The sequence below is a fragment of the Patagioenas fasciata genome, chromosome 32 (genome assembly GCF_037038585.1).
Source record: "Patagioenas fasciata isolate bPatFas1 chromosome 32, bPatFas1.hap1, whole genome shotgun sequence".
Taxonomy (NCBI): Eukaryota; Metazoa; Chordata; class Aves; order Columbiformes; family Columbidae; genus Patagioenas; species Patagioenas fasciata.
This window is the reverse complement of record NC_092551.1, coordinates 2,484,263-2,498,755: the sequence shown is the minus strand read 5'-3', so window position 1 is coordinate 2,498,755 and position 14,493 is coordinate 2,484,263. Positions and strand designations below refer to the sequence as shown.

Sequence of the window (14,493 nt, the reverse complement as noted above, 5' to 3'; positions counted from 1 at the left end):
CTCAGTGGTTTAACTTCTACACCAGGCTTCGTTAGTCTTGCTCAGTGGTTTAACTTCTACACCTGGCTTTGCTAGTCCTGCTCAGTGGTTCAACTTCTACACCTGGCTTCGTTAGTCCTGCTCAATGGTTTAACTTCTACACCAGGCTTTGTTAGTCTTTCTCAGTGGTTTAACTTCTACACCAGGCTTTGTTAGTCCTGCTCGGTGATTTAACTTCTACACCAGGCTTCGTTAGTCCTGCTCGGTGATTTAACTTCTACACAGGGCTTTGCTAGTCCTGCTCAGTGGTTCAACTTCTACACCTGGCTTTGTTAGTCCTGCTCAATGGTTTAACTTCTACACCAGGCTTTGTTAGTCTTGCTCAGTGGTTTAACTTCTACACCTGGCTTTGTTAGTCCTGCTCAGTGGTTTAACTTCTACACCAGGCTTCGTTAGTCTTGCTTGGTGATTTAACTTCTACACCAGGCTTCGTTAGTCCTGCTCGGTGATTTAACTTCTACACAGGGCTTTACTAGTCCTGCTCAGTGGTTTAACTTCTACACCAGGCTTTGTTAGTCCTGCTCAGTGGTTTAACTTCTACATGGGACTAGCAAAGCCAGGTGTCAAAGTTAAACCACGAAGCAGGACTAACAAAGCCTGGTTCCTAAAGCACCTTCCTTTCTTGAGCTGGTTCTTAATCACCCGCTCGCCCTTTTGATGTTAATTTGATGAGCCGAAGAGTTACTAAAATGAGGCAAAAAACCCTGAAAAAACCATCACCTTGGGGCAGAAGTTTCCTACTCAACTGCTCCTCCTGAAACTTTAAGCTCAGCTTAAAGCTCTGCGGTGCTTTTAGTCCGCGCCTACATCCTTTACTTACATAAGACCCCAGCAATGGGAAATGACACCAGTGAGATTGCCTTGAATTAATTAGTGCTGATCAATCAAATAGAAGATACTCAATTAAGTTGGGTCGGACTGTGGGCTTTGTAAAAACCAGGACTAACTTCTGGGATGCTAAATGACTTGTGGTTCATTTTTTCACCAAGTTAGGAGCCCAACCCGGGGGGCGATGAGGAAACCCCACAACTGCGCTTCCAAAACACCCTCGGCAGGGCTGGAATTCAATGGTTCTCCTTGGAAAGCTCTTTTGCCTCCTTTTCCTTCCTACAAAGTCTTTTCAAGCGTTGGATTTTGGGACGGGAGGCGTCGGGATTTTGGGGACGGAGTACATCGCCTCAGTTTTGGGACGGGACGCCTCAGAATTTTGGGAAACTGCCTAGGAATTTGGGATGGGAGACGTCGAAACTTTGGGATGCAGCGCCTTGAAATCTGGGGCTGGGAGGCGTCGGAATTTAGGGACGGGGTGCCTCAAAATTTGGGATGGGAGGCGTTGAAATTTTGGGATGCGGCACCTCAAATTTTGGGACGGGAGGCGTCGGAATTTTGGGGACAGGGCGCCTCGGAATTTGGAGATGGGAGGTGTCAGGATTTGGGGACGGTCCGCCTCAAAATTTGGGACGGGACACATCGGAATTTTGGGACGCAGCGCCTCGGAATTTGGGACAGGGCACGTCGGGATTTTGGGGACGGGGTGCATCACCTCGAAATTTGGGATGGGGCGCCTCGGGATTTTGGGACGGAAGGCCTCAGAATTTGGGATGCAGTGCCTCAGGATTTTGGGACGGGATGGGTCGGATTTTGGGATGCGGCGCCTCAGGATTTTGGGAATGGGGCACCTCGGGATTTTGAGAACGGGACACGTTGCCTCGGGATTTTGGGACTGGGTGAATTGGATTTTGAGGACGGGGCACGTTGCCTCGAATTTTAGGATGGGTCGCCTCGGAATTTTGGGACGGGAGGCGTCGGATTTTGGGACACATGACCTTGGAATTTTGGGGATGGGGCGTCTTGGGATTTTGAGACACGGTGCCTTGAAACGTGGGATGGGATGCGTCGGATTTTGGGACGCAGCGCCTCAAAATTTTGGGAACGGGGCATGTCGGAATTTTGGGACGCGAGGCATCGGGTTTTTGGGGACGGGGCACCTCGGAATTTTGGGATGTGGTGCTTTAGGATTTTGGGATGCGAGGCATCGGGATTTTGGGGATGGGGCGCATCAGAATTTGGGACAGGACGTGGCGCCTTGGAATTTTGGGACGGGGTGCATCCACAATTTTGGGACGCAGCGCCTTGGTTCTTTGGGACTCCTCAGAATTTGGGGACGTGGCGCCTCGGAATTTTGGGACGGGATGCGTTGGGATTTTGGGGACACATCGTGTCAGAATTTGGGGACGGGGCGCCTCGGGATTTTGGGAATGGGGCATGTCGGCTCAAAATTTGGGATACGTTGCCTCAATTTGGGGACAGAACGCCTTGGAATTTGGGGACGGGGCACCTCGGAAATTTGGGATGCGGCGCCTCAAATTTTGGGATGGGAGGCGTCGAAATTTTGGGATACAGTGCCTTGAATTTTGGGATGGGAGGCGTTTGAATTTTGGGACGCAGCGCCTCGAATTTTGGGATGCGGCTCATCGAAATTTTGGGATGCCTCGAATTTTGGGATGGGGCACATTGGAATTTTGGGACGCATCGCCTCGGAAATTTGGGACAGGACGCGTCAAAATTTTGGGACCAGGGCGCCTGGGGATTTTGGGACGTGAGGCGTCGGGATTTTGGGGACGGGGTCGCATCGCCTCGGGATTTTGGGACGTGAGGCCTCGGGATTTTGGGACGTGAGGCCTCGGGATTTTGGGACATGAGGCCTTGGGATTTTGGGGACTGGGCGCATCAGCATTTTGGGACGCAGCACCTCAGAGTTTTGGGAACGGGAGGAGTTGGGATTTGGGGACGCGGCGCCTCGGAATTTGGGGTCGCATCAGAATTTGGGGTCGTGTTGGAATTTTGGGACGCGACGCCTCAAATTTCCTACGCAAAGCCTCAATTTTTGGGGCAGAATTGAGCTTTTTGGTGTCATTTTCGAGTTCCTCTTGCGGCAGTTGAAGCTCCGCTGGTGGTTGGAAACAGAAACGGCCCCTCCAAAGAGCTGAATTCCTCTTTTTCCCCTTGCAAATCAACTTTCCCGCCTGCGCCCACGGGGTGGAACGACCAGTTCTGTGTAATTTGGCGACACCTTAACGAGGATCTGTAATTAGTGCCCTAAGGCACCTCTGCCCCCAACGTGTGGGGTTTACAACAGATTTCTGCCTCAAAATGAGGAATTTGTGCCTCGAAATTGTACGAATTGTCAATGTTAATTATCAATGTTGCCAAGTCGGTGTTAATTATCCACTTAGAAAAAGAAGCATCACAAAGTAATCAATTAAAATCGCTTGTGTTCAATCAATCCACTTAATCCTTTGAGTCCTGGTGTTGTCAGAATCACCAATATATTCTTAATGTTCTTCAATTTAGCACCATATTAATTTGTTATATTGAACACATTTGATCGCTGCTTAACGAAGAATTCGGTGAGGGGGAGAAGAATTAATTAAGAAAGATCTAAACTACCCATCGCTGTTATTTTAATGTATTTACTGAGACAATTCCCAACGTTGTGCTGCTCCCAACCCCCCCCCCGGCGGGATCATTTGTGCTGAATTGGGTGTAATTAGGGTTAATTAGGGCACCTGGGGGAAGGTGCCGCGCCACGGGATGAAGTCTCATGGTTTCTTGATTTAAACGCCTCTTTGTCCTGCAGAATCACTGGGAAAAGGGTGAAAATCACATTTATTATCCTATTTATAACAGAAGTAAAGGTGAGAGTGTGGGATAAAGGTAAAAAGGACCCTTTGCTGCTCCTCACCCGCCGACCCGGATGGAAGAATCCGCTGTACAAACCCTATGGGGTTACAGGATCCAGGGTTGGTTGAGGGTGTCATGGAGACACCCCGATCGGAAGCCTGGATCCAGCGCAGTGCCCCAGGGGTCTGTATTATTCCATATATCCATCAATGATTTGGAGGAGGGAATAGAGTGAGTGTCACCCAGTTTGCTGGTGACACCAAGCTGGAGCAGTGGTGGCACTGGAAGCTGTGCTGCCATCAGAGACCTGGACAGGCTGGAGAGGAGAAATTCAATGAAACAGAACAAGTGTAGAGTCTGGATCTGGGCAGAACAAGCCCAGGTTCAGTGTGAGTTGGGAATGAGCTGTTAGAGAGCAGCGTAGGGGAAAGGGAGCTGGGGGGCCTGGGGACAGCAGGGTGAGCATGAGCCAGCACTGGGCCCTTGTGGCCAGGAAGCCAATGGGACCTGGGGGGATTAGAAGGGGGTGGTGAGTAGGTCAGAGAGGTTCTCCTGCCCCTCTGCTCTGCCCTTTAGTTCAGATACTATCAGGATATACTTGGGGAACATATATATATATAATCTATACAGCCATAGCACCCTGAGAACGCCCCATCTGGTCTGATCTGGGAAGCTAAGCAGGGTCGGGCCCGGTCAGTGCTTGGATGGGAGCCCAGCTGGGAATAGCGGGTGCTGTGGGCTGAGCCAGCACTGGGCCCTTGTGGCCAGGAAGCCAATGGGACCTGGGGGGGATTAGAAGGGGGTGGTCAGTGGGTCAGAGAGGTTCTCCTGCCCCTCTGCTCTGCCCTGGGGAGGCCACATCTGGAATAGTGTGTCACATCTGGAATAGTGTGTCACATCTGGAATAGTGTGTCACATCTGGAATAGTGTGTGCAGTTGTGGCCCTTCAGGTGATTCTGGAGAGTGCTGAGCTCAGCTCTAAGCCTCCTCTTCTCCAGCCTAGACAAGGCCAGCTCCCTTAGCCTCTCCCCATAGGTTCAAGTCCCTTCCCCAGTCTTGTTGCTCTTCTCTGGACCCGCTCCAGCACCTCAATCCTGACCTGAGGGGCCCAGGACTGAGCACAACACTCCAGGTGTGGCCTCCCCAATGCAGAGCACAGGGGAAGCATCACTGCCCTTGTCCTGCCGAATACGCCGTTTTGGATCCAGGACAGGACCCCATTGGCCTTCTTGGCCACACTGTTGGCCCATGTTGAGCTTCCTGGCCATTCGTCCCCCAAGTCCCTTTCTGCCTGACTGCTCTCCAGCCATGTGGAATCATGGGAGGAAAATACACTCACGATTAGGCGAGGAAATACGTGCACGGAAAGTAGATGCACTCGCAATCCCACGAGGGTTAATTTGCTCCCACACAGAAGCGGCTCAGCTCGTAACTCCAAGAAATCCGCGCAAGGGGCCGAGCCTCGGCGAGAACCCCATTTTCTATAGCCTGATCAAATCTGACTGTGGGCATTCCAGAGGCTTCTCTGCACCCCCACACTGGCTGTGGGTGCCCCCAAAGCTCCCAAACATCCCCCACACTGGTTTTGGGTACCCAGCGGCTCCTTGGAGCCTCAGTGCTCCCTTCTCCTCTCTCTTAACGACCCTGGCCAAGGGCTCTGGGGTCAAACGAAGCTGCAGAGAGAGAGGGAGATGTTTCTACTCCTTCCATATCAAGGAGAGAGAGGGGGGTTCGCGTTTTACCACAGAATGGAAAATTCCAAGTGTTTACAGAGCTCCCGGACTGAAAAAGATGAATTTCCGAAGCTTTCGGGTGTCCCCGATGTCACTTTGAAAGTTCCGAGCGGTTGAATTGTGCCCAGGATGGGTATTCAAAGCGTCTTTTTAGGACTATCTTATTTTTAGATGATGTAAAGATGAGCGAAAGGTTGTGAAAATAGATCTTTGCTGAACAAATAGTCATTGTAACGTGACCCGGGATGACTTTGAACTCTTAAATGTGGTTTGACATTCACTTCTGATCGAACGGTTTTGCTTTGAACCGGTTTAACCATCCTCCTGCTTTCAGCTGGTTTGATTTTAATCTCTGGGCGGGTTTAATCGCTTGAGGACGCCGCGTTTTTCCCACTTTGCAAACCTTTCTGGTTTCCTTTTGCTTTTTTCCACCTGGTTTGGCTGTGATCTTGGCTTGTCCTCCAGTCCTGGGCTCCCTGTCAGGTTTTGGGGGGAAAAGCGGCTGTTTTAGGAGCCCCGAGTCGTGCGATAGTGAAAACACATGAAGAACGTGGGCGGGAGTCACCGCTAAACCAAGACTAAAGTTTCGGAGCCTAAAATATGCATCCCATCCCAAAATTCAACACTTCTAAAGATTTTTGTAGGTAGGAAAATGAGGCAAAAGAGCTTTTCCAAGGAGAATAATTGATAAGCCCAGCTTAAAGCTCAGGTAATTTTAGACTCTGCATCTGAATATAGGGTGATAATCCTGACTTTTTTAGTAGCAAATTGTATTTAGGTGTCGGTTTTAAGCCTGGTTATTGATCAAATACGCTGAGGCGTCCATCAAGAGCTTAGGTTTAAGCGTTGCCTGTTAAAACCAAGCTTAAAGGAGGTGGATGGCCCCTCTGTTGATTAAGAAACTCAAGATAAGCCCAGGAGCTTGTGGTGGAGGAAGAGTCACCATTTTGCTTTCCTACAAACACTGGAAGTTTAAGCTGAGCTTAAAGCTGAAAGTTTAAGTTAGAGCTGTTAAGCTGGGCCTTCTCTGGCCTCTTTCTGGCCGTGCCGAATTCCTTTCGTAGGGGGCAAAGTGTCGCATCTTCCGTATCCTTTACGGTCCCTGAATATGAAATTAAAGATCTTATTTTAATTGGTTTAATTAATTTATTGGCTCTAATAGGTGAGGAGCGGGTTTTGAAGTATTTAACAGGTATTTATCGGGTATTTAACGAGCGCAAACGACGGTAAATGACGTTGATATTAAAAAGAAGTCGTTTGTGGTTACAATTGTCTTCTACAAGCTTAAATTTTTGGTGATTTGGGCAATTTTGGACGATTTCCCTGAAAATCCAAAGCGGGAACAATGGATCAATCGCCGCCCTGGCCTCCAGGTGTCAAGGCACTAAGCCGGGCTTTGAAATACTTAAACCTGCGTTAAACCCTTGAAACCAACTTAAGCTGGACTTAAGAAGAGCTTTCTGGGCTGGGAAGAGCCTTTTTGGGCCGTAATTCTGGATTAACGGGTGTTTCTTGTCCTTCCAGATCTTTCTTTCGATAGTCGTGTCGAAAATGAAGGTGAGAGGGTCGAGCTGGTGAAGAACCCAAAGGATCGACTCCAATTTCAGGTAATTCTTCTCCATTTTAGTCCTTCGCCCACAAGTGGGATTTATCTTTATCGCCGGCGTTTTGAGGCAGAAACGGCGCTTTTGGGGGTCAGTGGGAATTAATTAATTAGAGCTGCGCTCATTATCTCGGGCGCTTCGGATTGAGTTCGGTCCCGTACGAGCCACAGTGAACGCGTCCACGGATTGGCCGGATTTACCGATGGGGTTTAATGAGCCGCCGGCTTCGTTAAGGCTGGATCCAGCTTGATGGTCCCGATGGTTCGTTAGATGATGGATTTAAGTCCGATTTCCAGAGGGAGACAATTCCAGCAGCGAAAATGGAGCCGTGGGTTGCAGGGTGGACATCTGCTCCTCCATGGGTCTCCATGGGGACATCTGCTCCACCATGGGTCTCCTTGGGGACGTGGACATGTGCTCCATCATGGACCTTCATGGGTGCAGGGACATCTGCTCCATCGTGGACCTTCATGGGTGCAGGGACATCTGCTCCACCGTGGTCTTCACCATGGGGTGCAGGGTAGACATCTGCTGCATTGTGGACCTCCATGGGCTTTCAGGATGGATGTCTTCTCCACCATGGATCTCCGTGGGCTGCAGGAACATCTGCTTCACCATGGGCTGCAGAGTGGATGTTTGGTCCACTATGGACATCCTCGGGCTTCAGGATGGACGTCTGCTCCACCATGGGTCTCCATGGGCTGTAGGGACATCACCTCTACCAGGGGCTTCAGAGTGGACATCTGCTCCACCAAGGATCTCTATGGGGTGAGAGGATGTGTTCCACCATGTTCTTCACCATGAGCTGCAGAGTGGATGCTTAGTCCACCATGAAACTCCATAGGCTTCAGGCTGGATGTCTTCTCCACCATGGGTCTCCATGGGCTGCAGGGACATCTGCTCCACCGTGGATCTCCATGGGCTGCAGGGACACTCTTCCACCACGTTCTTCACCATGGGCTGCAGAGTGGATGTTTGCTCCACCATGGATCTTCATGGTGTGAAAGGGCATCTGCTCCACCATGGTCTTCACTGTGAGTTGCATAGTGGATGATTGGTCCACCATGAACCTCCATGGGCTTCAGGATGGATGTGATCTTCACCATGGGCTTCAGGGTGGACATCTTCTCCACCATGGATCCCCATGGGGTGAAAGAACATTTGCTCCACCATGGTGTTCACCGTGGGCTTCAGGGTGGACATCTGCTCCACCATGGACCTCCATGGGGTGAAAGGATGTGTTCCACTGTGTTCTTCACTGTGAGCTGCAGAATGGATGTTTGATCCACCATGAACCTCCATGGGCTTCAGGATGGACGTCTTCTCCACCATGGATCTCCATGGGCTGTAGGGACATCTCTTCCGCCATGTTCTTCACCGTGGGCTGCAGAGTGGATGTTTGGTCCACCATGAACCTCCATGGGCTTCAGGATGGATGTGATCTTCGCCATGGGCTTCAGGATGGACATCTTCTCCACTGTGGATCTCCATGGGTTGACAGGGCATCTGCTCCACCATGATGTTCACCATGGGCTTCAGGGTGGACATCTGCTCCACCATGGACCTCCATGGGGTGAAAGGATGTGTTCTGCCATGTTCTTCACCATGAGCTGCAGAGTGGATGTTTGATCCACTGTGGATCTCCACGGGCTTCAGAGCAGATGTCTTCTCCACCATGGATCCCCATGGGGTGAAAGGATGTGTTCCATCATGTTCTTCACTGTGAGCTGCAGAGTGGATGCTTGGTCCACCATGAACATCCACAGGCTTCAGGATGGACGTCTTCTCCACCATGGATCTCCATGGGCTGTAGGGACATCTCTTCCGCCATGTTCTTCACCGTGGGCTGCAGAGTGGATGTTTGGTCCACCATGAACCTCCATGGGCTTCAGGATGGATGTGATCTTCACCATGGGCTTCAGGATGGACATCTTCTCCACTGTGGATCTCCATGGGTTGACAGGGCATCTGCTCCACCATGATGTTCACCATGGGCTTCAGGGTGGACATCTGCTCCACCATGGACCTCCATGGGGTGAAAGGATGTGTTCTGCCGTGTTCTTCACCATGAGCTGCAGAGTGGATGTTTGATCCACTGTGGATCTCCACGGGCTTCAGAGTAGATGTCTTCTCCACCATGGATCCCCATGGGGTGAAAGGATGTGTTCCATCATGTTCTTCACTGTGAGCTGCAGAGTGGATGCTTGGTCCACCATGAACATCCACAGGCTTCAGGATGGACGTCTTCTCCACCATGGATCTCCATGGGCTGCAGAACCTCTGTTCCACCATGGTCTTCACCACAGGCTTCAAGCTGGATGTCTTCTCCACCATGGATCTCCATGGGCTGCAGAACATCCACTCTGTGGGTTCCAGGGTAACCAACCTGCTCCACCACAACCCTCTGGGTTTGGATGATACCGGTGGGCGTTGGTGTGGCCTCCAATTCACCTCACTTGACGAGGGGACCTCTTGATCCCACTGGATGGCAATTCAACCCTTAAGCCTGGCTTAACGCTCCATCATTGGTTTAAATCACCCTTCGTGAACGGGGTGAAGGAGCCGCTCAGATATTCACCGACTCAGAGGCTGAACCCAACATCGTTTCCCATACTCCTTAAATATCTGTGCTAAAATGATGGATAAACCGCTTATCGCATCATCAAACCCCCTCGGGATCTTGGTGTGTCCAGTAGCGGAGAGTTTTGTAATGAATATTGTAAGATATTCATTGATTAAAGTCGATTATTCTCCGAAATACATCCCAACGTTTGCGGCGTGGGTGGTTTTGTGGCCGGGGCGCGTTTGGCGTTGAGCTGGAGCGCGGAGCCGTGCGCGTTTGCGGCGGTTTCACCTCCGTCGGCTGTCAGCCTGGTTCTCTAAGGACGTGATCGTTGTGTACGGACCTTGAGCCTCGAGTCCCGCGCGTGAGACACGGCGTTTCGTGCCGATATCGGCGATAAATGGCGCCGGGGTCGAGGTCTTTGTGGGCTGAGGTTTGGTTTGAGAGCTTCTGGATGGGCGTTTTTTGCCCCTCCCGCCTCCGCGCTCCGTGTTTTGCCCCCCCCCCGCCCCCGACCCCCTTCCCACCCTCAATTTGCCTCCCCCTTATGCCCCCTCTTTATGCTTCCCCCCCTTTTTTGCCCCCTCTTTATGCTTCCCCCTCCCCCCTTATGTCCCCCCTTTATGCTTCCCCCTCCCCCCTTATGTCCCCCCTTTATGCTTCCCCCCCATTTATGCTCCCCCCCTTTGTTGCCCCCCTTCCCCCATTTTTTGTCCCCCCTCATTATTTTTTGTCCCCCCCCATTTTTGTCCCCCCTTTTTACCCCACCCCCTTTCCTTCCGCCCCATTTTTTGGTCACACCCCCCCCTATTTTTTGGTCACACCCCCATTTTTTGGTCACACTCCCCCCTTTATTTTTTGTGTCCCCCCCCTTAATTTTTGTGCCCCCCCCCTTAATTTTTGTGCCCCCCCCTTAATTTTTGTGCCCCCCCCCTTAATTTTTGTGTCCCCCCTCCTTAATTTTTTTGTCCCCCCCCATTTTTTGTCCCCCCCATTTTTTGTCCCCCCCATTTTTTGTCCCCCCCATTTTTTGTCCCCCCCATTTTTTGTCCCCCCCCATTTTTTGTCCCCCCCCATTTTTTGTCCCCCCCCATTTTTTGTCCCCCCCCATTTTTTGTCCCCCCCCATTTTTTGTCCCCCCCCATTTTTTGTCCCCCCCCCATTTTTTGTCCCCCCCCCATTTTTTGCCCTGTCCCCTCCCCCCCCTTTTTTGTTGTCGTCCCCCCCCTTTTTTGTTGTCGTCCCCCCCCTTTTTTGTTGTCGTCCCCCCCCTTTTTTGTTGTCGTCCCCCCCCTTTTTTGTTGTCGTCCCCCCCCTTTTTTGTTGTCGTCCCCCCCCTTTTTTGTTGTCGTCCCCCCCCTTTTTTGTTGTCGTCCCCCCCCCTTTTTTGTTGTCGTCCCCCCCCTTTTTTGTTGTCGTCCCCCCCCTTTTTTGTTGTCGTCCCCCCCCTTTTTTGTTGTCGTCCCCCCCCTTTTTTGTTGTCGTCCCCCCCCTTTTTTGTTGTCGTCCCCCCCCTTTTTTGTTGTCGTCCCCCCCCTTTTTTGTTGTCGTCCCCCCCCTTTTTTGTTGTCGTCCCCCCCCCTTTTTTGTTGTCGTCCCCCCCCCCTTTTTTGTTGTCGTCCCCCCCCCTTTTTTGTTGTCGTCCCCCCCCCTTTTTTGTTGTCGTCCCCCCCCCTTTTTTGTTGTCGTCCCCCCCCCTTTTTTGTTGTCGTCCCCCCCTTTTTTGTTGTCGTCCCCCCCTTTTTTGTTGTCGTCCCCCCCCTTTTTTTGTCGTGTCCCCCCCCCCTTTTTTTGTCGTGTCCCCCCCCCCTTTTTTTGTCGTGTCCCCCCCCCCTTTTTTTGTCGTGTCCCCCCCCCCTTTTTTTGTCGTGTCCCCCCCCCCTTTTTTGTCGTCCCCCCCCTTTTTTGTCGTGTCCCCCCCCCTTTTTTGTCGTCCCCCCCCTTTTTTGTGTCCCCCTTTTTGCCCCCCCCCCAGCCTTTTTTCCAACCTGAACTCACCGGCTGAATTTCAGGAATGAATTTACCCTGAAAGCAGAAAAACACCCGCACAAACCCTTCCCCATCGGTGCCGTCCCTACTGGTCCCTCAGCGCCCGGCATTGGTCCCCCTGGCGTCGGTCCCCCCGGTGCCCGGCGTCGGTCCCCCCGGCGCCCACGTTGGTCCCCCGGTGTTGGTCCCCCCGGTGCCCGGCGTTGGTCCCCCGGTGTTGGTCCCCCCGGCGCCCACGTTGGTCCCCCGGTGTTGGTCCCCCCGGCGCCCACGTTGGTCCCCCGGTGTTGGTCCCCCCGGTGCCCGGCGTTGGTCCCCCGGTGTTGGTCCCCCCGGCGCCCACGTTGGTCCCCCGGTGTTGGTCCCCCCAGCGCCCGGTGTTGGTCCCCCGGTGCCCGGCGTTGGTCCCCCCGGCGCCCGGCGTTGGTCCCCCCGGTGCCTGGCGTTGGTCCCCCCGGTGCCCGGCGTTGGTCCCCCCGGTGCCTGGCGTTGGTCCCCCCGGTGCCCGGCGTTGGTCCCCGGGTCTGCCAGCGTCCGTCCGTAACAGCCCATCCTCTGTTGTTCGGCAGGCCCGGGATCCGAAGGCAGCTGTGCCTGCGCCCGCAGGAGATCGATGGACAAGCCAAGCGACCTCTGACTGCGCATCGGCTTCTGGGGCAAAATCCTATGGCAATGTATCCCACAAGGTACCGGCCCTTCGCTCGCTTTCTCAGGCCAGCGCGGCCCTTAGTACCGGGCTTAGTAAAACCAGCGCGGAGCCCCAGAGAGTTAAAACCCAACATCCAGAGCTCCAAATCTGCGCTGGTAGCGGTCGCTGTTGGGTTTAGACCAGCACCAGCAACAAATCTAAGCGGGAGTTTAAGACTGAGTGATGTCAGGGTTAAGGCCTTGAGGTTTTATTAGCGCTGGAGGCCCAAAGCGGATCGATGACCCCACGATGAGAAACGTTTTCTTCCTCATCTTCCCCCTCGCTTTTCCCCCGGATCACTCAGAACTGGTGGCTAATGAGGCTCTCACACAATATAGAGTGGTCTTTAATTAACAGCTGTGTGGCTTCTCTAATTAATAGCTGTATTTCTTAAGCTTAAGACGTGCTACGTGTGCTTTAGGTTATCTACCTAAAAATGATCCATCTAAGTTATCGATTTATCTACCTAAAGATGAGTTATCTACCTATAGATGACCTATCTGAAGTGATCTACCTATAGGTGACCTATCTGAAGTGATCCGCCTATAGGTGACCTATCTGAAGTGATCCGCCTATAGATGGCCTATCTGAAGTGATCCGCCTATAGATGGCCTATCTGAAGTGATCCGCCTATAGGTGGCCTATCTGAAGTGATCCGCCTATAGGTGACCTGTCTGAAGTGATCCGCCTATAGGTGACCTGTCTGAAGTGATCCGCCTATGGGTGGCCTATCTGAAGTGATCCGCCTATGGGTGGCCTATCTGAAGTGATCCGCCTATGGGTGACCTGTCTGAAGTGATCCGCCTATGGGTGACCTGTCTGAAGTGATCCGCCTATAGGTGACCTGTCTGAAGTGATCCGCCTATGGGTGATCTATCTGAAGTGATCCGCCTATGGGTGGCCTATCTGAAGTGATCCGCCTATGGGTGACCTATCTGAAGTGATCCGCCTATGGGTGACCTATCTGAAGTGATCCGCCTATAGGTGACCTATCTGAAGTGATCCGCCTATAGGTGACCTATCTGAAGTGATCCGCCTATGGGTGATCTACATAAAAATTATATCCAAATTTATATCTAAAATTATATCTAAAGGTATCTACCGCAATATTGTCTACCTAATTATCTACCTAAACATCATCAACCTAAAGATTAACTACCTAAACAATCTACCTAATGTTACCTACGTAAATTATCTACTTAAAGCTATTATCCGCCTAGATTCTCTACCTGAATTAGCTACCTAAAGATTATCTATTAAAATTAACTACCTAAAGATTATCTACTTAATTAACTACCTAAAGCTCAGCTCAGCGCGCACCTAAACCCCGCATTTTTGGCGTTAAATTGGGGTGGTTGTTGCCACCGAGGAGCTGCTGAGCATTGGCCAACACCAACTCAACTCCTCATGGTGTTGGCCAAGCCAACCTGAGGCGTTTGGCTCGTTAGAGCCTCGTTTAGAGTTAATGAAGACTCTTCATGGAGAACGTAGACTCTTCATGGAGAACGTAGACTCTTCATGGAGAGCATCGTTGAGTAGATTAGGCAAGAACAGACCTAAACCAGGGTAGAATGTTCGTTACGTTTGGAACGTTGACGTAATTTGTTGTGGAAACAGCACCGTCGCTAAGGCCTGGTTGACCGAGCTGCTCTGGCGAGGTTCACCGATTTAAGCTGAGCTTTGTCCCCAAAGCTGTACTTGAGGTGCCCTCATGTCTCCGCAGGGTGTCCGGTGAGGAATGCAATGGGATCAACAGCATGTCGACGGAAAGCGGCCCCGGAACGAGACTGAGGAACCTGCCGGTGATGGGGGATGGACTGGAGACCACCCAGATGTCCGCGGCGCAGTCGCAGGCTCAACCGCAGCCCGGCGGCGTGGTCGGTGTGAATGCCCCTCCGCCGGAGACTTCCAACCCCAACAAACCCAAGCGTATGACCAACCAGCTGCAGTATCTGCTCAAGGTGGTGCTGAAGACGTTATGGAAGCACCAGTTTGCGTGGCCTTTCCAGCAGCCTGTGGACGCCGTCAAGCTCAACCTCCCCGTGAGTAGAGTTCGGAGGGAGAGCCAACGGGGATGGAGATGGGGGGCGGATGAGGGGAGACCACCTCGCTCATCTCGAGGCTCAAAATCGCCTCAGGGCTCAAAATGGTGGCGCCAGAATCGCCTCAGGGCACAGAATGGCCCCAGCATCA

At 52.1% G+C, this 14,493-nt stretch overlaps 1 protein-coding gene and 1 pseudogene across 4 annotated transcripts in view; both read left to right on the top strand.

Annotated features, from left to right (window-relative positions):
* The window catches only part of BRD4 (bromodomain containing 4), a 65,826-nt gene that overhangs the window by 6,661 nt on the left and 44,672 nt on the right, over positions 1-14,493 (top strand). For all 4 annotated transcript variants that reach the window (XM_071800719.1, XM_071800721.1, XM_071800718.1 and 1 more), the window contains exons 2-4: positions 6,981-7,063; positions 12,182-12,298; positions 14,024-14,342. In XM_071800719.1, the coding sequence (XP_071656820.1) occupies positions 12,279-12,298; positions 14,024-14,342 (339 nt within the window). In that variant the 5' untranslated portion in view covers positions 6,981-7,063; positions 12,182-12,278. The remainder of the gene's footprint in view (positions 1-6,980; positions 7,064-12,181; positions 12,299-14,023; positions 14,343-14,493) is intronic.
* Positions 4,346-4,464, top strand: LOC136114021 (5S ribosomal RNA; annotated as a pseudogene).